The 24,768-nt window shown below is 40.2% G+C and overlaps 1 protein-coding gene across 1 annotated transcript; it reads left to right on the top strand.

The window, feature by feature from the left end:
• Positions 1 to 11,834: 11,834 nt before the first annotated feature.
• Positions 11,835 to 12,645, top strand: LOC112588990 (uncharacterized). Its single transcript, XM_025300458.1, has 4 exons — positions 11,835 to 11,977; positions 12,092 to 12,243; positions 12,398 to 12,454; positions 12,568 to 12,645. The coding sequence occupies exons 1-4, from the start codon at positions 11,884 to 11,886 to the stop codon at positions 12,643 to 12,645; spliced, it is 381 nt and encodes a 126-aa protein (XP_025156243.1). The 5' UTR covers positions 11,835 to 11,883.
• Positions 12,646 to 24,768: the final 12,123 nt, after the last annotated feature.

Here is a 24,768-nt window from a genome sequence, read left to right as displayed (position 1 = left end):
ACTGAAAATTTTCTTCGAACTAATGACCGAAAACAACAACGAAAGAGTAGCAATGGTAATAGTGGCAACGAATAACAACTCGGACGAACCACTGTGGCAAATGATGAACAGCAGCAGCAACAGCAGCAGCAGCAGCAGCAGCAACAACGGAACGACGAAATCTCTACCGACGTTACAATGCTATTGAACGAGCTCGCTTCTGCGGCGTTCGTAAAGTCAATCTTCGCCGCGACGCTTCAATGTCGAGGCAGCATCAGCAACAGCAGCAGCAGCCAATAACAATCGGAACAACGCGCACGAAGAACCTTGACGCGTTTGAAAAACGACGGCGGAAATGATAGTAGCAATAACGAAACGTCAGCCAGCGCAGACGCCATGCGTGAATTTCTCGCGTCTCGTGAACTCGATGAATTTGCCCTGGAGCACGGATTGATCAAACTTGCGCGAATGGTTAACCAGCGTGCGCAATTCTACCGCGATTCCGGAATTATCATTTACGACCGACCTATCCCTGCGTCATATTGCCGTACTGTACTTATTTGTTGTGGCAAGAGAAAGAGAGCGCTGGGCGACACTGAGCCAAAACGGCAAATCTACGCGCGAATGCCAGTGCCCGCGAATAAGTGGCGCTGGAATGTTTTTGGCCGTTTGACCGCCACGCACGCAAGCGATTGTGAGCGTTCGCTGCGGAAAGTTTTCGCCGAAACGAGTACACACTCATACGACACAACTCTCTGGCCAACGGTCTAACAATATTCGTTAATCACAGCATGAACGTGGATGACAGAGTGTCGCACGACATCGGCTACTCGCTCTGCGTTGCCCTTGTCACTATGCATATTTACGCCAGGGGCGACCCGGAGATCGTTGTTCCTCTTGGTGTTTGTCGTGGCGATGCGATTCCCCGGACAGTTTCTGAAATCTGTGCTGTTGTTGCAAGGCACCAGCAACAGCGGCAAGAGCGAATTCGTATCAGAAGTGTTGCGTCAAATGTTCTCGTGCTCCCTTACAGGCACCATCAGCAACGCGACGTTGCGGCAGGGTGTGCGCGATGAGATCAACACCGACCTTATGAGCATGATGAACTCGCATCTATGTCAATGCGATGAACCTGAACGCTTGAACTCGGAGCTCTTCAAACTGCTTATGTCTCGCACGCGCATTAAGAGTCGAAAATTTTTCGATCAGCAACCGCAACATCTGATCAATCTGGCCAAACTAGTGCTAACGGTTAACGACTCGATCACTCTACGCAGCGATGCGGGTGTTATTACGCGCCTCAAGTATTGTTTGCGTATGCTTCAAAACGTTGCATCCGCGCGATCACGATTGCTCGGTGGACTTTGACAAACATTTCGCACCGAGTGTATCGTACTAATTCGCCACAAGATGCTTCGCACAGGGCGTGAGTTTTCCCTCGTTTCGCGTGGGTCTCCTTCTGGCCATGGAACACTTTGCCATCGACATGTGCACGTACGATGAATCGTTTTATCTGCTCTACGACGCCTTGAGCAAATGCTTCGCTAAAAACTGGCTGGAAAGAAAGAAACTACGCGAGGGTGTCGTCGACGATTCTAATCGAGATGATAAAGCACGCTTGAATACTCGAATGCAAGAGGTCGAAGCATTCCGCAAAATGCTAATCTACGGCCATACGGAACGTATCGTACACGAATTGTCGACAGATGGTGACATCGGCAAAGCGTCATCGTCGTCGCCGGACGGCGGCGAAGAGATTGTACAAGCGAGTGACGTGTTTGCTCATCAATCGGCCAAGATACTCGAAGACCCGGTCATCATCGATCGCATACCCGTGACGATGCAGCGTGACGCGTGAAATTTGTACGTCTCCATCGATCAGTATGAATGGTTGTTGAAACGTTATCGCATCGTCGAAGATTCTACCGTGTCTGTCAGCGAGATCGAAATGTGCAAATTTCTGCGCGAATTTCTCGACGAAAGCGGTTGTAACGTCACGAGATTTAACATTCGAGATATCGTGTTTAAAATCAAGGAACGAATTAAAACCGAATACCCGCGCACATTTAGATCGCGCGATAACACGTTTCATTTAGTGTTTCGGGAGGTGATTGAATCTTAAGCGCCGTCGGTGCTGATCGAATTTTAAGAGCCGTCGTCGCTGGTCGAATCTTAAGAGCCGTCGTCGCTGGTCAAATCTCAAGAGCCGTCGTTGCTGGTTGAATCTGAAGCGCCGTCGTCGCTGGTCGAATCTTAAGAGCCGTCGTCGCTGGTCGAATCTGAAGCGCCGTCGTCGCTGATCGAATCTTAAGAGCCGTCGTCGCTGGTCGAATTTGAAACGCCGTTGTCGCTAATCGAATTTTAAGCGCCGTGTCGTCGCCGTCGTCCCGAGAACAGTATATATTCAAGAAGTTCGAATCTCGTTTCGACAGTGTCGAAGAGAGACCGTCGTAGTCGTGTGTCCGTCCTCGATGGTCCGTCGTTGTCTTTACGCTCATACAATTTATTCGTGCAACAATACATACGAGGTATGCAACAGCAGCAACAACTCTACGATTATTCATCGTTGGACAATTTAGTGCAGCTTTTCAACGAGACAGATCACCAGTCGCTGGTGATCGAAAACGTATCAGGTGGGAAAGAAGATCACCAAGGACCACGTTTCAACGCGCAACTTGTCAGTACAACGGTCGTCAGTAGTGAGAACAGTGAATTGATGGAACCCGCCGCAGCCGCAGCCACCCTCATTAGCACCACTTCCACCAGCATCGCCACGATGACCGCCGCTGCCAAGCATCAACAACCTGCACAGCTGCAACAATATGAACAACAACAAACGAGTAGTTACAACCGAAGTTTTCATCATTTTGCACGCCTGATCTGCTTGTTTGAACAGTTGTCCAAGGAGGAGCGCTTGGCTAAAATTCATCAACTGAAAGCGAGTTTGAATGACACCGAAATTCGCATGTGTCTGGGTCGTCGACGCGGCAAACGAGAACTCATACGTTTGCTGTGCTATGGGGCCAATCTCAACATGGAACGCATGCGGTTCAATGTGACGAACATCTTTGTGGCCTATGGCATAACAGATTCCTCAACGCTGCATAAACAGACTACCGATGGAAGCATGTTGAAAAACTTGGACAAGTGGTACGAATATCCGAATACGTTCGAAACGTGCGCTTGGAACACCGTATCGGCCGATGTCACAGACGGTATGTTGTATGATAATCAACCGGTGGTGGATGGAAAAGCCTGCCGCAGTTGCGTCTCCATGATAATTCGAATCTGCAACAGCGAAGGTGCGTCGCCGACATTACGCTCTCTAGAATCAACAGCCGCAGCCATAACAACGGTCGACGGAGGAGAAACCGTCGTTCAACCTCGTTCTAGATCTGTGTTTGTCAAATCCAGGAGTCGCGGTGACGGCGCTCAAAAGAACGCCGCGGTAACGAATGAGAAGACGACGACGGCAAATTCGAACGACTCAAAGCGCAAGAGAAACGGCAATCGCGAACCGAAAGCGAAACGCGCGAAAGATGACACGAACGGATCAGTACCAGCAGCGCCTACAACAAACGGAACAACAGCAACATCATCCACTATGAACGGAGAAACAGCAGCAATAGCAGTAGCAGCACCTACAACAAACGGAACAATAGCAACATCATCCATTATGAACGGAGAAACAGCAGCAACAGCAATAGCAGCACCTACAACAAACGGAACAATAGCAATATCATCTACTATGAACGGAGCAACAGCAGCGACGGCACTTGCGAATAACGAAGTACACGAGAAAACGGCGGCATTGATAACGACAAAGCCATCATCGATTGATCAAAGTCGCGAAGTTGCTGGCAAAGACTTGTCACGCATAATCAACTTGAACATGTCCAGGAGTGACGAGGAGGAAGAAGTCGACGGCTACGTCGACGATAACGGTGACGGCGCGGGCGGCGAAAATATGCTCGACTACGCCACCAGCAGCAGCAGCAGCAGCAGTTCGGAAAATGAAATACCACTGCCACCACTGTCACCAACATTAGCACCGCCTCCTCGTACATCGTCTAGCACGGAAGAAGCAGGTCACCGAAGAGTAATCGATTCTAAGTTGAAAAAAAAGTAACCGAGGGTTCGTATGTGCGTTCGCTCGTACCAGGTCAATTGTACGAAATCATCGTGGAATCGTCGACGCGACCGGACGCACTTTACCATTATTGCGCGACAGAGACGCAACGTCTATCGCGCCACCGTCCGTACAGTGTGCACCCTTCCGCCCACCGACTCGAATGATGGTGAAGCCTTTCAACGATGCGATTTTTTCAATTTGGAAGATTCACCCTACTTGTATTACGTTGACGAGTCAGTGGAAGTGGTGGTGCGCAACAGACGCCATATGACGATACACGCAATCAATCATCGACACGATTGCGCACTTTTTTGTCAGCACGAACGAGATATCGCAAAAATTGTTTCGCACCTTGTACGAGCTATTGTATTTCGCGAATTTCGCGAACATTAAGAAAAAATAAAAAAAACATCAATCGAAACCAGCCTCAGTCAATTTCTTCCAATACGTTGCCCAATCCCTCAATCGCCGTCAAGCGAAACGCTGGCCGCTAGCGATGCATCATCAATTTCGCGGACTCTTGGCGTTGATTGCGATTGTGCTCTTGCTGTATTTTGTGCGGCGCGCATACATATCCGTCTACGTCGAGCCCGAAAGAGCGGCGATTGCGCGTAATTTGGACGTGTTGTACGATCCACTGGTCGAAGTGAATAACGGTTCGATTTTGAACGACAACGTACAGCGAGAGCGACTTCTTCGTTTGACAAGACAAATGGACGTGGGCATAGATTCTCTTCCCGCGGTATGCTTCGAATCCGCGGAAGGACGAAGAGGTGGTAGTGGTTTTGACGACGAGGAAGACGAGGGAGACAAGGACGATCACGCGAGACAACGCGACTGCTTGACCGTCGGCGCTTTCATATCACCGTACGATGAATACATAGATTGTCGCGAATTTTGCAAGGTAAGCGACGGTGTTGATTACCGCTATTACGATCGGGTGGGCCTGATTCTGAACAATCGTCGCAGCCGGCCCGGAGCGTACTGCATCCCAAATGATGCGGCGGTTTGTAACACTAATACATCTCTTGCCCTCTATAGCAAGCACGGCTGGCGATGCATGCCGCAAACGCGCGCCTTTGCCGGCGATGGCGGCAATTTCATAACGGTGTGCAACGGTGCACTGCTGGATCGCGCAACCGGCAAGACCTGGCATCAGCACATCGATCCATCACTGACTTTCGAATCGATAGACGAACGATTGCCGAGCGGAGAATACCGTTTCGTGTGCGCGGAAATGGAACTCGACGATCGCGGGAACAAAACTATCGAAGCGCCGATCGACCGCTTGATAGTTCTGCCGAATGTTTGCGCCTCGCTCATTCCTTACTCAGACCCGGCGATCAAGCCCGACTTTGAAACCGGCCGCTGTTTTTGCGGAGAGAGAGCTTCGTATGACGATGTGACCGGTCTGTGCGCACCAACCGTCATCTCGCGCGGGTTGAACGCATCGGAGACCACCGATGCGTTCAACCCGCGCACCATGGAAACGAGGCTGCGTACCGGATACGCGGTCGGTGTTACTTCCGGACCCTGCGTGGAAACTTGGACAACAAATTCGAGGGCTAGCGCGTTAGCCGTGCCGACTCGCGCCAATGATGATCCGCGCCCACTGCTCTGCGGCATCGAGCATAATACCGACATGGCTGCTGGAGCTTCGTTTCCTGCATACGTTCGAGCGTACGCGTTTCTATTCGATCGAGCCGTGCCATATCCATACGCCATGCTGCAAGGATAGAGCAAGCTCTCTTCTCTCTCTCTCTCTCTCTCTCTCTCTCTCTCTCTCTCTCTCTCTCTCTCTCTCTCTCTCTCTCTCTCTCTCTCTCTCTCCCTACACGTACCAAGCGGGCGTTCCTTCTGCTCTGTATACAGTATAACTGAAAATAATTTTAAAACGTTAGCGTGTAAAGAGATATGAGGATGAAGCACATTACCCGGGCCTACCAACCTGGGCAATAACATATATATATATATACACACCGAGTGTTTCAGACCACACGAATCATCCGATTTTTTTCGTTAACACGACACTTTAGAAAAAACATTTCAGACAAAAGCTGTAGAGCTTCAAAGGATCTATTTACTGACGCTATGAATTTGACCTTGGGATAACCTGGGAAAAGTCCAGTCAAAATCAACATAAAAATCTTAAATGGATAACCCAATTTTTTATTATACCGTCCTTTTCCACTAATTAATTTAAACAACTTTTGTCTGAAACGTTTTTCTATTTATTTAATATTTTTTGAAATATTTAAGGAAAACTTGATAACTTTTTTCAATATTTAACTCACGATATCTCGCTAACTATTTGTCAGAAGAAAAAGTGGTACTAGACTTTTCTGCTCTATTTAGTCTCAAGAATATATTGTTACAACAGCGCCCTGACTTTTGTTATCTTTCTGACTTTTGGAAATTTCAGTCATCAAATTAACAAAAATCAATTAACAAAAATCATATTGTAATAATATATTCTTGAGACTAAATAAAGCAAGAAAGTCTAGTACCACTTTTTCTTCCGACAAATAGCGAGATATCGTGAGCTAAATATGAGAAAAAAGTTATTAAGTTTTCCTTCAATATCTAGAAAAATATTAGGTAAATGAAAAAATGTTTCAGACAAAAGTTGTTCAAATTAATTTGTGGAAAAAGACGGTATAATAAAAAATTGGATTATCCATTTAAGATTTTTATATTGATCTTGATTGGACTTTTTCCAGGTTATACCAAGGTCAAATTCATAGCGTCAGTAAATAGATCCTTTGAAGCTCTACAGCTTTTGTCTGAAATGTTTTTTTCTAAAGTGTCGTGTTAACGAAAAAATCGGGTGAACCGGGTGGTCTGAAACATCCGGTACATATAATTACGAGACACAGAATGTCTCATGATAAATGTTGCAGAGCTTGTGAGTACATAGAGCGGGTTAAGACAAACATGAAAGTTTTATACCGCTATGCGAGATTCGCAATAATTATCGAATTATTAATGAGAGACAGATCTAACGAGTGAGCGCGCGCCGAAATGGATGACTGGAGAAGCGTCGCAGCCTCTCGGGTCAATCGATCTAGCAACTACTGGCAGAATGCTGCGAAACGTAGGAGTGGCGAAATAAAAAACGAATAGCGACACGTTGTCCGGCCGCTTGCCGCGCACCGGCAACAGTTTCTGGATCGACTGGGCCGCGCTCTGTCGATCCAGAAACTGTCGAAATAGCTGCAACGCTTCTCCAATCATCTATGTCGGCGCGCTCCTACTCTTCAGATTTCTGTCATTAATAACTCGATAATTATTGCAAATCTCGCAAAACGATATTGGACTTATATGATTATCTTAAACCGTTCTGTCTCTACGAGCTCTGCAACATTAGTTATAAGATACCCTGTACAACATAATACAAGGAATACATAAAAAAGTAAAGGAACAATTATCAGATAAGTAACTTATATTTATACACAATAAAGTATTAAGTAATTGAGAAAATTGAGCGAAACGCGGTACAAACAATTTTTCCAAGCGCTCAAATTATTGGCTGCTTTTTTTTCATTATAGTCAGGTAATAAAAGATAACGCGTACATAATAACAAATAGAAATGGATGTCAACTTTTCTTACATTATTTTCTTATTACAGGCAATAGTGCGGAACGCTGACAAACAAAAAATATTAAGAGGCGATAGAGAAGAAGTGGGTTGGGGAGCAAGTAAGCTCCTCTTATATCTTTGGCTCTTTTGCCCGCAGAAATAATAAAAGAAGGATTTGAAATAATAATTTCATCGAACAAATAATATTTCCGAGAGGCACAACCAGGAACTTTAAAAAAAAGCGTGAAGAAACATTCAACAATTGTAGACTTTATAGGTATATTGTGAAATTTCTATTGCTTTCTTCTTCAAAATTTTGTCAAATTATTATTCTTACAATTCATGATTATTTACAGCTAATTTGAGCGAGCACCAGAAAAACATTTACGTTTTGTCCTATCCTGCATTTTGGATGAGATCAAAGTGCGACACATTTTTACAAAGAGAACACGACCTGCGATATATTTGGAACAAATGAGAAAATATGGAAGATACGGATTTGTCGTTAATATTACATTCGTTATTAGAATTGGAAAAAGAAAAATAAATGTATAAATTTATAGTACCTGTTCTTCTCATAATTCTAGGTGTTCTATTTTTTTACTCCTTGATTTCTCATGGCTGTTGCATCATCCATTTTCAATATATGATTTTTCATCTTGCTAAAGAAATGTTAAAGTATCTATCCTCGAGGTTTCAGAAATCACAATCTGAAATAACAATAAAAGTTTGACATATGCGAATATAGATAACATATCCACTTTGTTAAAAGAAATCAAAATCAACAGACAACAGAGTACAAGTGTAATAAACACTGAGAAAGCCTGTCGAAGGCATCAATGAAAGTAAGATGATAAATATATTTTACGAACCTGCTTTTGGTTTGTCAATCAGTCGTTGCACTGCTGGTGACAGATGTACTTTTATATTCCATGTTAGATATAATTTCAAGTTTTCTTTCACCAGCACATGGTTAACTGGAAGGCTAAAATAACAAAATTGATTACAAAGCAACAATCAACCTGATAACATATGCAATTATTTTCAGTATATAGGTGCTTAATACTTTATTTTATATAAATATAAGTTACTCATCTGATATTTGTTCCTTTACTTCTTTATGTGTTCCTTGTTTTATGTTGTATAAACTTTATTCCACAGCTAACGATGATGGTACATTGATTCCAATGCAAAGAACGATGGAGTGATGCGCATCAAGGCACACACTGACAATTTTACTCCGCAGGAGATTGTTCTCCAGCTATAAATGTTCTGCAAGCATATGGTTTGCTGCGGAGCTGAAACAAGGAAATAAATTTAAGAAAAGAATCAGTCTGACAATATTCACAGTCACACAGACAGCACGTACATAATTAATCTTTTATTATATGTACACACACACACACACACACATATATATGAATATTAACTCTTATCTGATATTTGTTTATCATCCATTTGTTTCTTCTGCTATTTTCTTTGTGTAAACCTCTCTCTAATCTTGCACAGACTTCACTCCATAGTTAACGATGTTGGCAAAATAACTCCACTGCAATGAATTATGCCATAAATATGAATGATATTATGATGTATCAAAATTTAAACACACATTACAATTATACAATTGTATATAATAATAATCTATTAATTTATAAATATATATATTCACACATCTGTAATTATATTTTTATCTCGTTTATCTCCATGCACTCCACGTTTCCACCTAATCGCGTCATTTTAATATATTTTTATTTTAATTTGATGTCACATTATGTAATTTATATTAATTATGTAATTTATATTAATATTTACGAGGAATTATAATTCTTCGATATTTATTGTTTACACGCACCCACATTTGTCGAAAACGTTTCACAACAACGTTTCACAAACGTTTCACAAACTAACAGACATACTACTTAAATCGTGTTACTAATCAGAAATTAAAATTATATCGTCTAGAGGTTTTCGTTCGTACCAATACTATCTCCTCCACTTTTCAGGAAAATGAAGTCTAACTCAATGTTGACATCTTCTTTGCCGACGGAAGCCCGCCATGCACGCCATGAGACGGCCATCTTGGATTAGCTGGCGCGACTGACGACGGAGCATAGGGTGCGTTCCGTTTCACGCATACGCGCGCATTTATCTATAGTTTATGTCACATATATTATAAAAAATGCGCGCATATGCGTGACACGGAATGCACCCATAGACTCATTAGAGCGAAACTTAAGCCAGCGGCACACGGTGCTTGTTTTCGTGCTGGATTGCTTGCTGGATGAAAATACTGCGTTCTGATTGGTATATTTTCGAAGATGGATGGAAATGCACCAATCAGAATGCAATATTTTCATCTAGCAAGTAATTCAGCACGAAAACAAGCACTGTATGCCGCTGGCTTTACTAGCGCAACCGTACCTATGAGAGAAAGCGCTATCTCCCGGGTCAGGGCGTTCCGCGATTCCTGAGGCTATGTTCCGATATTCACTTCTAGCACAGAAAATCTATAGTATGTGCAACACAAATTATATATTTTCAGTACTGATAATGAATATTGGAACGCAGCCTGGAGTTTCCACCGGAGCAGCGGCTGTCGATAGCGGCGATTGGGTCTCCGGCGGCCAATCAGACGTCCCTATCGCGGAGCGCAGCTAAGCCGGTTGCACGGTCGCGGACATATAAGTAAACGACTACAATTTATAATTCTACCGTTCACATGAACCTAGGTTGGGTTTTATTTCCATCTGTCAATTCTTCCTGTGTTTACAAGCTAATTGAAGTTGACATGTCAGTATATTTGTTTTCAATGGAAAATTTGAAACAACGTGCAGTGATTGAGTTCCTTGTTAAAAAAGGTTTAAAGGCAATGGAAATTCATTTCGAGATGGTAAATGTGTTAGGGGAATCTGCTTCTTCAAAAACAATAATTTGTAAGTGGATACTTGAGTTTCAACGTGGTTGTACAAGCATTGAAGACGAACCACGCAGTGGACGTCCAAAAAGCGCATCAGCACTAGAAATCATTGAACAAATACATGTTATTGTTTCTGAAGATCCAAATGTGACTACGCGTGAAATTGCTCATACCATAGGCATTTCAGATGAACGGATACGGCATATTTTGCATAAAGAATTACAAATGAAAAAGGTGTTTGGAAAAGTAGTGCCACATACATTAACAAATTCAACAAAAACTCGCTCGAAAGCAAATTTCTCGGCATCATTTGGATCGTCTTAAGAAGAATAAAATCAATTTTGTGCGTCGTTATATAATACAAAGTTTATTCAAAAAGAAAAAGTTTATACAAGGAAATAAATTTGTTTTGTGATAATTTTTAAAACATGTTTAAAAAATACATTTTTTAAGTTTTTTTTATTATTACTATGTACTATTATTAAAGTTTTTAATAATATAACATGATTAAATCAAATTGGCTCTTTAGGCCGGAATCATGAAAAATTCCGTGGCAGTCAACGTGTTAATCGATATTGGATTTATTTTTTTGTCAGTACAGTCTTATGGATGAGACTTGGATCTATCACCATGATCTTAAATTGAAACAGGAACGTTTACAGTGAACTGAAGCTAGATGTTCAGCTACAAAGCAAACAAAGCATAAAAGATCGGCAAAAAAGGTTTTGACATCAGTTTTTGGGGATACTGAAAGGATTTTGTTAATTGACTATCTGGAAAAAGGTAAAACAATTAACTCTGAATATTATTGTAACCTTTTGGATCATTTGGACGCAAAAATTCATGAGAAAAGACCTGGTTTGCAACACAAACAAATCATTTTTCACCAAGACAATGCACCTGCTTACAAAAGTGTTTTGTCAATGTCTAAATTCAATGAATTGAAGTACAAATTGCTTGATTATCCACCGTATTCACCAGATTTGGCACCCAGTAACTTCTATCTGTTCCGAAACCTGAAACAATTCCTCCGTGGAAAGCATTTTTTGTCGAATGAAGCTATAGCAGCCGTAGAGGCATATTTCGCAGACCTTCCAGAAACACACTTCCGTGATGGAATAAAATTATTGGAGAGCCATCGGGCCAAGTGTATTGAAGTTAATGGAGACTATATTGAAGAATAAAATCATTTCTAGAATTAGGTATTCTTTATTTCAGTTTCGCTCTGGGAACTTTTCACGCAACCTGTGTTATAATAATACAGACTCAGATGAAATGGATACTCCAGCATTAAATGGAAATGAGGGAACACAGAACAGACAAAAATCATCCGATGTAAGTCTTATACTCCAGGGGACATCCGAAAAAGGTAGAGATAAACACGTTTATATTTTTAAAACAATACGAACTTAATTAAGAGAATTAAGCTGTGTTAGGATAGTTACGATTCTGTAATATATTTATATGTGATTTATTGTTTCAGCAACAGCCATCTTCTATAGCAGAAAAGCAATGATATTAGATACAGAAGCAGCTGTTATAGCGAATTTTGAATTTTTGGGACATACAGACATGGACATGGAAGAGGAAGAAGGAGATGGAGAGGATCAAATTTATGATGCAATTACGGATAAAGTAACGTTTACTATCATCTTGAGTTTGAATGATATTGTTCACGCTATTTGTTAACATAATTTCTTATTTTTCAGGCATCTATCCCCCCTTCTGGTGAAAGATGTTGATACCGATGCAGAGGCAGAAATATTAAATGAATAAAATCTCCTCACAGAAATTGAAGAATCGCCACCTGGTTCTATTCATCTGGATGAATGAATTCTTCAAAGGGGTTAGTAAATCCCTTTTTATTCGTGTACTTTAGGATAAAATATAAACCTGTTACAATAATAGCTATTTTGTAATATTGTCACATATTATCACATAATTTAATGATGCCTGTAGATTTATTACATAGAGGATTACAACAAGACCCAAGACACCCAAATAATAAAGAAGGCGGTGATTCCATGCTGGAATTAGGAGAATTAGAACAGTTATGTGTTAACAATGATGCAGAAATATCGTACGATGTAAGTTCCAACAATTTTCCCCTGTATTTCAGTCGAATCGCTTTTTTCAGCTATGTGAGAGTTACAGTTTGTGACACTCTTAACATATTATTTCTTGCGACACAGATGGTTCCCAGCACGAAGGAGACCTTCAGAAAAACATGGAATGCTAAATATGTTCGCATTTTGACGCTGTTAGAGCACTCGTCTTCCATCCTGCAAATCCGGTTCTTATTACCGCAAGCGACGATTACACACTGAAGTTTGTGGAATCTTCATAAGACTGTACTGACAAAAAAGTAAATCTAATATCGATTAACACGTTGACTGTCACGGAATTTTTCACGATTCCGGCCTAAAGAGCCAACTTGATTTAATCATGTTATATTATTAAAAACTTTAATAATAGTACATAGTAATAATAAAAAAAAACTTAAAAAATGTATTTTTAAACATGTTTTAAAAATTATCACAAAACAAATTTATTTCCTTGTATAAACTTTTTCTTTTTGAATAAACTTTGTATAATTGTATTTATGTAGTTAAAAAATAAGCAAATATATTGTTCACTATTATACTTTATTAAATTATATTAACAATATGTGTAACAGCATCTAGAAATTATATGATTCTTACTGAAATATATTATTTTTATATAATGGCTAAAAGAAAAATCATATTATATTAAGTATATTGAAAAAATATAACGTTCAAATATATATATATATAATTATTTATTATTATTATTTTATTTTTTTTTGTTTACGATGGGGAAATCCTCATGGATACCCTCGCTTCTTGGGGGGAGGCGAGGGTTATGCCGGACTCTTACCGGCTAAAACCCCACTGGGAGGAAATAAGGGTTCAGAAAATAAAGGCACACGTATTTTATATTATAAAAATTTTTTTAGTTTACCAATCTTCTTCTTCTACATCCGGTTTTACATTTTTATAATTATTAAACAAATCATTTAAATTAAACACATCATTTCTTCCGTGCCATAAATCATTTAAGATTTCTTCATCTACTTTTCTTTCCCCTAATCTAAAGTAATGTTTAATTTTTCGATCACTTATACTAACGTATCCTGGTATTTTAATGCCTGTTGCAATAGGCATGAGCCCACCGAAGCACTGAAAAAATTAATATTAATATTATTAATAATTATTATATTATAGAATATTTATAAAAAAACTTACTATTACTGCCGGGACTATAGCTTCGTGCTGGGCAGCTAACTTGCCCGGCATTTTATATGTAATGCCGTGCCTCGATGCACGGACTCTTTGCCTTTCGGCGATAGAAAAATACCCTTTAATTCTATTTGGTGTATAAACTTCCACTTTTCCACGTTCACAAAAGCACTGAAAAGAGACAAATATACAAATGACGAAGTATGAAAATAATACACACGCGCACAAAACTTTCAAATTACACTTTTCACATTACTTACAGCTATGGCATATTCCGCGAGCTTGTAGCGATTTTCTTTAATCTTTCTGAAAACTGTGTCGATTTCTATTTCTTTGATATCCATTTTCTTGATGATTCACTCGGTGCAAATTTTTCAGCTCTCTACCAAACGTCCGACTGATCGACTGACCGACGATTGACTGTCTGACGGTTGATTGTCTGTACGATAGAATTTTTTTGTTATCTCTATAAGAGGGTGGGGAGAGAACGAATAATTTGAGAGATGACCGTCGGCCGTACCGAACGGCGCGGTACATTTTTTTTCAAAGTGGCTGCGTGCTGAATGGCGAATCCTTGTCTTTATTGAAAACAAATAACCGTAGTCGTAAACTTTTATGTTTTATGGACCCGTTCTCTGATACGCGTGTATGAATGAGATTCGCCTTTCATGCGAACGAAAAGGTTGCGCTCCTCCTTTAGGTCTCTAATTAGGCATCTAATTTAATATTTTATTTGGCCTCTCAATAGCTTCTCAATATTTGTTGTTCCTATTGTAATAAATTTCATTGCAGCAGAAATTTCTCAATTTTAAACATTTTCCCTAAATTTTCGTTAACTGTATAGACTCACACTTTTCCATGTATAATATTGTTGTAATGGAACTCTAATTTATTATATAAGTTTGTCCTTTGGTCGTTGCCCACGGTATGATATCTCTTGTACTATGTCGTTAATTTCATCGCAATCAATATGTATATGAATTTTTATCTCAAGGCTGAGATTACGCAGTGACTCATGCTTTTTAAACATAATGTCCTTGCGATATAGTTCCAATTTATTATTTAAGTTTGCCTCTCAATCACTTTTCAAGATGTCTCGTGTCTTATATGTAAAATGTAGAAGATTGAGACATTTCTACTGCAATGAAATTTATGGCAAGGTGTAGGCGACAACACATGTTGAGAAACAATTGAAAGGCCAAGTAAAATAATAAGTTAGAACTATAACACAATGATATTATGTCTAGAAAAGCGCGAGTCTCTGGTTAGTCTCAGTCCTGAGATGAAAATTCTTAAAGATTTTAAGATTTCGATTGCGTTGAAAGTTAATGACAATGTATAGATGACAGCATATATTAAGAAGCAATTGAAAAATAGGCTAAAATGATAAATCAGAGCTACAACACGACGATATTATGTTTAGAAAAGCGCAACTCGGTATATTTAGCAAAAACTTAAGGAAAAGTTATTAAATATTAGATACAAATCTATATATGTATATATATATATATGTATATGTATGTTTATTTGGCGAGACGGCGCCACATCAGTTATAATAACAATCGGCAGACGCATGACGTATGATAATTGCACCAACAAGATGACCGGAAGAGAGGCGGAGACGCAGCGGCTATCGAGAAACGCAGCTGCGCTCTGATTAGTCTGAGTTGACGAGCTGGCCACCATTTTCTGCGGTCGCCATTATAGTCTCGATACCGGCCAGTAATAATCTAATCCTGCTATCATCGCTGACCCCGCTTTCTCTCTCTCTCTCTCTCTCTCTCTCTCTCTCTCTCTCTCTCTCTCGATGGACGGCTGACTGTTCGGTGAATCATTCTGACGATTGCGGGCTGCACTCGGTTATTAGAGAAGTTACATCGTCAACACCGTCTATAGTTGCATGATGATGACCATCGTCACACTTATGATAATCAGCATAACAGGATCGGTCTTGACAGAAACGTCTCATGTTCATACCGTTCGGATACCACAATGTATACGCGTACACCACTAAACCGGTGTTTACAAACAGTACACACGAAGTCGGATTGTTTTGGCGGCAATTGAACTCCGGTCGCAAAATGCAATATTCTGATATCGATCCGTCAGGATGATCCGGCCGAGCGTTATCGCCGTTATCGGCGTTAATTTACGTTTGCAGATAGGCAACATGGCGCGCGCTGTCTCCTCCGCCTCGACTTCGCTGATCTCGCGATCCCCTCCTACTATTCTTACTCGGTCTATTCCGCGCAAATCAGGGCACGTGTATGTATATTGCCGATTGCGACATTCGGCGTGAAGACGTTTCGGGTTCATTATGTAGAACTTGTTGTGCGGTATCCTGATACTGAAATATGGAAAATCAGACCACGCTATAGCCGAGTTGAAACACAGATCGGTAAAGACACCGGCCGTTATACTGCGATTCAATTTCATGCACAAGTCCTCACGCGTCTCGCGCAAAAACTCGCCGTTGTACGTCCACACGACACCATGCGCGTCCAAAGCATCGTTGCGCGCGATCACTAGGTTCCGCGCGAATCTCATGTACCCGGGTGACCACTCGACGTTTCGAGAGAACATTCGCCTCTGATCCACCGGACGCTCCGCGCTTACGTTTGTCGTTACAACGACTCTCCGATCGTCCGAAGTTAAATGGCCTACGTCGTCGAAGACCTCATTCAGTGCTCCATCACGCTGTGTCGCAACTCGTCCGGGTCCACGAGAAAGCCGATCTCTTGCGCGAACGCGCTTCCGTCGTTCCACGATTGCGACATGTATTGCACCAGCACACGGTCGTTCACGAGACCTTGCACGGATACATGAAGCGTCATACATGCGTTGGGCAAAATACCGCCGTTGTTGGCCAGGTAATCGCGATCTCGACGTACGCCGATATGTACGTATTGGAACTCGTGTTTCTGCCGAGGCATCAAGTTCTCCTCGTCCACGGCGTCGCCGCAATAATACGCATAGTTGTCGTCGCTTAGCCTGCCAAGGTCATCGTCACAAATCAAGTGTTGCTTGAGCGGACAAGGGCCGCATGGATTCGGCAACCACACGATAATACGCCTATCGTCCTTCCGCTGATACTGCAGAAGATCGCGAAATCTTTTGTCTACTTTGCTTGAACTGAGGGCCAAATCGTCATCATTGCGTTTTTCGCCGTACAACAGCGATGGCCATTCGGCAAAGGTCGCCTCGCGGCAATACGGACCTATGCGTTGCTCGTCGTATTCGTCGATCCAGCCGTCGTCGCACTCGCACGAGCCGCTCACGAACGGATCAATCAGCGACGCTCGCGAACGTTCGTCCAGTCTACCGTGCCCGTTGCAACTAACGTCTCGCGAACACGATGAAAGCGGTCCGCTCACGTTGGTCATCAAATGCGGATACTTGCACCTGCACGCAAAGTTATATGAACTGTCCATGGGGTTATCGGTCGCGCGTTGTCGCAACAATATCCAGTCTGCGTTGACGGCGCGACATTCGCGTCGCACGCGCCCCAGAGCGCTCTTTTCGTCGCCTGCAGCATCCTGGTCACCGGCCAAGTCATTCTGATCCCGCAAACTCCGAGCAAGACTATCACGCATATAATAACCCAAATGCGTATTCGCCGGCAACACCACATCCTTGCCGCTCGACTCATCACTCACCGTCACCGACTCCGACACGTGCGCACATATTCGCATCGAAAAGCGCGTCTCGATACATTCAAAGCACGCAATGTAGCCGTCGTCTACATTGCATTCCACCGATTGCGAAAAGTCATCGCAGTCTCGAGTGTCGATCGAGCGGTCGGGTAGCGTGATGCCTCCTCGGCTGAACCGTGGTAATCGCTTCTCGGCGAACGCGTCGCGCTCGCGCCGCCATTCATCATCATTCGTGTCATTATTCGTCAGCACTGCTGTCATTATCGTGGCTGTTTGCCCGTCATTTTCATAGTCTCGTTGCCGCCGCCGTAGCTCGAGTCGGCGCGGATTAGCTGTTAACGTGCGGATGCGCCAAACCAAAATCGCCAATGCTATCATGCACAAAGTGCCGAAAATCGCCACAACCGCGATCGTCACGGCCATGCGTCGCAATTTTCCGTCGTGCGTACCGGATGCAGGCATTCAAGCTCGTTTGACCCCCAAGTAACTGCTATTGTTACAGCGGTGGGAAGGGAGATGAATGGGCGACTGCATCGCGCCGGCACTGGAGTACACTTGAGGGCGATCGTGTCTTTCGTGCACTTTCGTTGCCTGCTGTTTGACACGCCAAAAAAATGAATTTTTTGTAACGAAACTATTTATTATATAAAAGGAAATTTGGTACATATATTAATACATGTTTCAACAATATCACCGGATATCTCAGACCACCCGGGTCACCCGATTTTTTTGTAAACACTACATTTTAGAGAAAAATGTTTTAGACAACAATTATAGGGCTTCAAAGAATCTATTTACTGACGCTATGAATTTGACCTCGGTGCAACCTAGAAAAGCCCAGTCAAGATCAACATAAAAATCTTAAGTAGATAGAATAGTGGGATTCTAACCCAAATTGCTAATTAAGAGGGGAGGGGTATTAATTACAAAATATTAATTAATAAATAATGTCTTTTACATAATTAATTAGCAATTTGGGTTAGAACCCCCTATTCTATCTACTATCTTAAACAGAAACTCGAATTTATTATTACACTGTCTTTTTCAACTAATTAATTTGAACTTTTGTCTGAAAGATTTTTTTTATTTGTCTAATATTTTTTGAGATATTTGAGAGATATTTGAGAGAAACTTGAAAACTTTTTCTCATATTTAACTTACGATATCTCGCTAACTATTTGTCGGAAGAAAAAGTGGTACTAAATTTTCTAGCTTTATTTAATCTCAGGAATATATTGTTACAATAGCGCCCTGATTTTTTGTTAACTTACTGACTGTTTGGAAATTTCAAAATCATCAAATTAACAAAAATCAGGGCGCTATTGCAACAATATATATTTTTGAAACTAAATGAAGCAAAAAAGTCTAGTACCACTTTTTCCTCCGACAAATAGTTAGCGAGATATCGTAAGTTTAATATGAGAAAAAGTTACCAAGTTTTCCTCAAATATCTGAAAAAATATTAGATAAATAAAAAAATGTTTTAGACAAAAGTTGTTCAAATTAATTGGTGGAAAAATACGATGTAATAAAAAATTCGAGTTACAATTTAAGATTTCTATGTCGATGTTGTGTGGGCTTCTCAAGATCATTCCAAGATAAAATTTATAGTGTAACGTCCTGCGACGTTCTCTCCACCATATCATTTTTTCGCCTCTACATTGAAAGGCCAGCGAGACATATAGGTAGATTCAACCATCAAAAGTAATTGTTACTATTAAAATTTATTGATAAAATTTCATATCTTTTAAAATAATAATAATTTTATAAAATCGCGCAGTGCGATTTAAGGCTCCTTCAAAGTATTACAAATTATGTCCTAATAAAATTTTTGTAAGATCAATAGTTTAGAAGTTACGGCCATTTGAATGTCTCGACCAATCAGGAAAAGGCATGTTTTTCTCGGTAACTATAAGGCCTAGAAGAAAAATCTTAATTGCTAACAATAGCATTAAAAGACCTCTATTTAACGACCATATTAACATTTTGAAAAACATTAACAATTAATAAGAAACCAACAATGTTACTTACCAATAGACTTCAGAAAATTCTAAAATTCATACGCAGGGACTATTGGGACGCCAATAATGCGTACCTTCCGTAAAAATTAAGAGAAGTCAATTTAAAATATTTTTAACACCTACGTACATAGAGAACATCTTAGTGAAACATAAGCAAATGTCAAAACCGCAGAATATTAATTACAAAAGGAAATAATGCCAAACGATAACAATTAATTCTTGTTCACAGACAGAGAATCCTTCCGATAATACATTCTCAAAATTTGGTAATTCTTACTTAAAATTTAATAAACCTCATTTATTTAAGTTCAGGGGTCGCTTAAATACTTAGCTTGGAAATCCACCATTTTTGCCTTGGTCACGTTTAAATACGTTATTTAATTTAATCTAAGTCTTCTGTCTACGTTCAAGCTCCTCTTAAATACTGCACTCTTTTAAATTCGTTCGTACAGTACAACAGCTTGAACTCATCACTAATAATAAAAATTAATTGTTCATCGAATCTTCTATTACCATAAGCTTCTATATGGTCCAAAATCCGGTAATTTATACATAGGAACCGTCTATAACAATTGTTAATTAATTACCGACGCCAATAATAACGAAACCTACCCAAGGGGCCTACCTTACCGACATACGTAAGTAGAGAGCCCTATGGTAGAACCCAGCCTTGCCGAGAAACATTAATTTAACAACAGTAGTAATAAGGATCCCTGTAATAAGGAATCCTATTTTTCCAGTTAACAATATTATAAATCTTTACACTCTAATACCCACTGTTAACAATATGCATTTCTTATAATAAATCTTAATAACCACATTTAAACATTAATAACAAATATCTCTTTTATTATAACACATGCATATTGTCTTTATAAAAATCATAACTAATTAATATTAAACTTTCTATTACACTATTCCTATAATACTAAATTAGGCGTATATTATAAGCCTAAGAACCACACATATATATTGGGTGAGTGCAAAAGTTCGTGCGGAGTTTGCGAGTAAAAGTCACACAGTGATTAGGCAAATAAAAATCTTTATTCAATCAATGATATATTCTCCATCGTTTTCTATAATCTTTTCCCAACGTTCTGGCAGCATACGGATGCCTTGATCATAAAAACTGCGCGGTTTAGATCCGAAGAACGAAGAGACGCCGTTTTTAAGGCCTCCAAAGAGTCAAAGTTTTTCCATTTAAATAATTTTGCAATGACCGGAACAAGTGATAGTCAGATGGTGCGATATCAGGAGAATACGGTGGATGCGTTAAGACATCCCATTTCAGGCTCTTCAGTTTGCGCAGCGTCTTTTTCGAAACGTGTGGTCTGGCGTTCTCGTGATGAAAGACGACTTCCTTGCGATTTAACAAAATCGTACGTTTCTCTTTTATTTCTCAATTCAGATTGGTTAATTGGCGGCAATACTTGTCCGAATCAATAGTTTCGCCAGCGGGGAGAAGCTCGAAATAGATTATGCCCTTGCAATCCCACCAAACAGAGAGCATCACCTTCATCGGGTGCAAACTGGCAATTTGGCATTGCGTCACCATGCTCACCTGATTATTTCCATGTCCGTTTGCGCTGAACATTGTTGTAGAGGACCCATTTCTCATCGCCCGTCACTAGTCGATCCAAAAACGACTCGTTATTGAGCCGCCCGAGTAAAGAAACGGCTGCAGAAATTCGCTTGATTTTGTTCTTCTCGGTCAGCAAATGGGGCACCCATATATCGAGCTTCAAATCGAATCCCATCTTTTTTGAACGCCGAAAAGCGGTTGATCGGTCAACGTTTAGTGCTGTAGCAACTTCTTCTGTTGAAATTCGCGGATTATTGAGCACTAAAGTAAGCAAAACATCGTCATCAATGTCAGAAGGTCGACCAGAGCGTGGCTCGTCTTCAAGGTTAAATTCTCCGCGCCGAAATTTAGCAAACCATTTTTCCACAGTTGGTTTAGCTGGTGCCTCATCCTGATAAACATCCTGAATGTTTTTTACGGCTGCGGCAACGTTTATTCCCTTCCGAAACTCGTAAAGCATAACATGCCGTAAATGCACCTTATCGATACTCATTTTTAAAGTGATATTTCTCGAAGCAGTTTGTATGAAAACAAATGATTTTTTTTTAATAACAGCTGAAGACGTCACCTTTCCAACGTTATATAATATGTAGATGGAAGTATTAATGACAACACTTTACGACGCTTATAACTCCATCTATTGAAACTCCGCACGAACTTTTGCACTCACCCAATAATATTAACCATTTTTTATTATAATATTATAATATTATAAGGCATAATTATTACGCGCACATACAAATTAATAAGTCAGACTGGCGACAGGAAGTCTCAAAGATAAGGCACGCACGCAGCCGGGCCACCGAGGGTGCTCTGGAATCCCCGAGTAACCCGAGCCCATATCAGGTAACATAGGGCATCCTGTTGACCACGCTCCTTATCACATCCGGCTCCTTATCACATCCTACAACCCGCATAACCTAACCCTGCCAAAGCATTGGCAGTAAGCATTAATTATTAGTACTTTTATAGTACTCTGGCAACGGATAACTAAAGTCACAAGAGTCCTTTTCACTCAATAATTAATTTTATCAATTGCTATTTTAACTTGTCCGACCAAAAATGTTATTCTTAAACTCAATCCGTTAGATGCCAAATAAACATCGCGGGGGCGTTAAACAGAAGGCAAGGCAGTTACGTAAGGAAGCTTGCCCTGTTGTCTCAACACATGGACCCCACCAAACCCCGTATAATACAAGATATCACGGGGCACGATCTAGTTCCTCCATCGTACATCAAGTTTTTATTACAAAACAGACTCATAAGCATATTTAAATACGCTCCACGTCCATTACACTCCACACAAAGACACTTTATTCCGGATTCGCATTCTTTACCAAGCTCTTCCAGGGCTCACACACACAACCCTCGGTTGGTTAAACAGCGTTCGACGACAGAAACTCTAGACATAGAATTGATAGATTTAACACAGGACGACATTTTCAACAGCAAGACAGCCACCTATATTTACCAACTGGAATCTTATTCTCTCACTGAAACCCCTCGCAAATTACCGTACCACCTTCATTACTTCCACCGGGCAGGATAACTGTATATTCTCTCAACACTTTATTGTAACTCATTACCAGCAGCTATATAATGTAAACCACATCTGTATTCATTAATTATATAATTATAAGTATTATCACTCATTTATATTACACTTTTAACTATCACATTGTCTCATTGTTAAATAAAACAATTGTTTAAGTCTCTATTCCTATCAATAGCCATAATCATTATATCACCTACAATCACTATATTTCCCGCTTTCACCATCTGTCCGGAAAAGCTCTCGGCATACCAGGCAGTGCCGGTGTAAGCAGGTAGACCTAAATAAATAGAGAGCAGGCGGATCACGATCCCTAGGGAGACGCAAGACGTTACAATAGCATCAGTAAATAGATTCTTTGAAGCCCTATAACTTTTATCTGAAACATTTTTCTCTAAAATGTAGCGTTTACGAAAACATCGGGTAACTCGGGTGGTCTCAAACACCCTTATATAAATTTTTTTATTTCTTTGATTGCACAGTTTTTAGCTTATGCGAGCCTAGTAAGCAGCCTCAGCTGCTTGACACGACTCATTGGTGGGAAAAATAACGCTCGCTATAAGTGTCTGAAACAAAAGATTACAAAAAATATATATATTATTTATATCAAAACACACTGACTGCACCTATTTTTTAGAAATAAATTATTGTTTTTACGATTTATTGTTTTACAAAGTTATAAACATTTTAAAAAAATATACGATCTTTTTATATCTTAATTTTGCAATAACAACTTTTTGTTTGACAGGTTGTTGGTTATGTAGGTACAGTCGGTTAAAAACATATACAGAAGTATGTGTACACTCAGAGGCAGGTATGGTGTTCCTTGGCGATGTCGTATACGCCTGTAATACAATCGAAAGCGATGACAGGCACATACGCATATGCATATTGGCGTACTGTACAGCGCGAGAGAAGCGAAGAGGGAGAAGTGGTGGGAGACGTTCCGATGTTGCATCCTTATCGCACGTCGTACGATCGAGAGAGAAAGCATTACCAGACGTGGTATGGTTAATGGTGTTCCTAATAGCTGTCTCACTCTCTCTCTCTCTCTCTCTCTCTCTCTCTCTCTCTCTCCCTCTCTCTACGCTTGAATGCAGGCAATATGAGGGAGACAGGTATAGAGACACCACGCTGTCTCTATAGGTCTCGCTCTAACAGCCATATATCGCGCTTTCCTCTTTTTTCCTTAGCAGAAATGCCGATTAAGGAGGCAATCCTGTCTATAGGCCAGAAAAATAAGCTATTTTCGCGAATTTTTTTCCGGAAACCTAAGCAGACGATTGATTTCAAACTTGATAGAAATAATAATATATATTTTATTGATAAGAATGAATTTTTATAGCGTTATATGAATAATAATGTAGCAAATATACAAAAAAATACCGTGACGTATTTAGATGCGCGCCGTTTCACGGTTCCTACAAAATCTCGAAATACGGTAGACTGGGACAAAAACGCAAGTAAAATAATTATTCTACGCAATTAGCTTGCCGCTAACTCGTTTGAATTAAGGAAATAAAAAACGAACTACTTTTTTAATATTTTAAGGCATTTAAAAATTATATTTGAAAAATCGTCATAAATATCGATAATTTTACGTTAAGAATATTTTATTTGCAAGAAAACGATATTTCATGAAATTTACGAAAAAACTTATTTTAAGATAAGTATGTAAGATATGTCAAATTGTGCAATTCTTTTTGACGCAACATATCTTTACTTTTGAAGACTGCGAGAAAGAGGGAGGGATAAATGGGGGGTAATGCAACATCTTCCTTAAAATGCTACTTAAAATATAGGCTCCGCTCTTGAAAATATAAAAAAATTAGGAGACATTTAATAATAATATTGTAATAAAATAATATTGTAATAAAAATTACAATAATAATAACGAGACGCTATATAGCATCTCCTGAAATCAGAGAAAAACTTTTTTTATATACAAAAGTCGATCGATCGACTTCAGCATCTAATTACATATTCGAAACATGTCTATCTATCGTGTGAACTAGCGAAATAAAAAAATATTAATTTTTTATATGCACCACGCTATCTCTATAGCTGTCTTATTCGCTGTAATAGCCATGTA

Source organism: Harpegnathos saltator, unplaced genomic scaffold (assembly GCF_003227715.2).
Source record: "Harpegnathos saltator strain DR-91 unplaced genomic scaffold, Hsal_v8.6 scaffold367, whole genome shotgun sequence".
NCBI classification, from domain to species: domain Eukaryota; kingdom Metazoa; phylum Arthropoda; class Insecta; order Hymenoptera; family Formicidae; genus Harpegnathos; species Harpegnathos saltator.
The sequence above is the reverse complement of the archived record's forward strand: the minus strand, read 5'-3'. Positions and strand labels throughout refer to the sequence as shown.

Bases quoted from the DNA above. Each gene is read 5' to 3' on its own strand.
- LOC112588990 (XM_025300458.1), top strand. From the start codon at position 11,884: ATGGATACTCCAGCATTAAATGGAAATGAGGGAACACAGAACAGACAA. The intron at 11,978-12,091 runs GTAGAGATAAAC...TTATTGTTTCAG, and splicing joins CCAGGGGACATCCGAAAAAG to CAACAGCCATCTTCTATAGC. The intron at 12,455-12,567 runs GTTAGTAAATCC...TGATGCCTGTAG, and splicing joins TGAATGAATTCTTCAAAGGG to ATTTATTACATAGAGGATTA.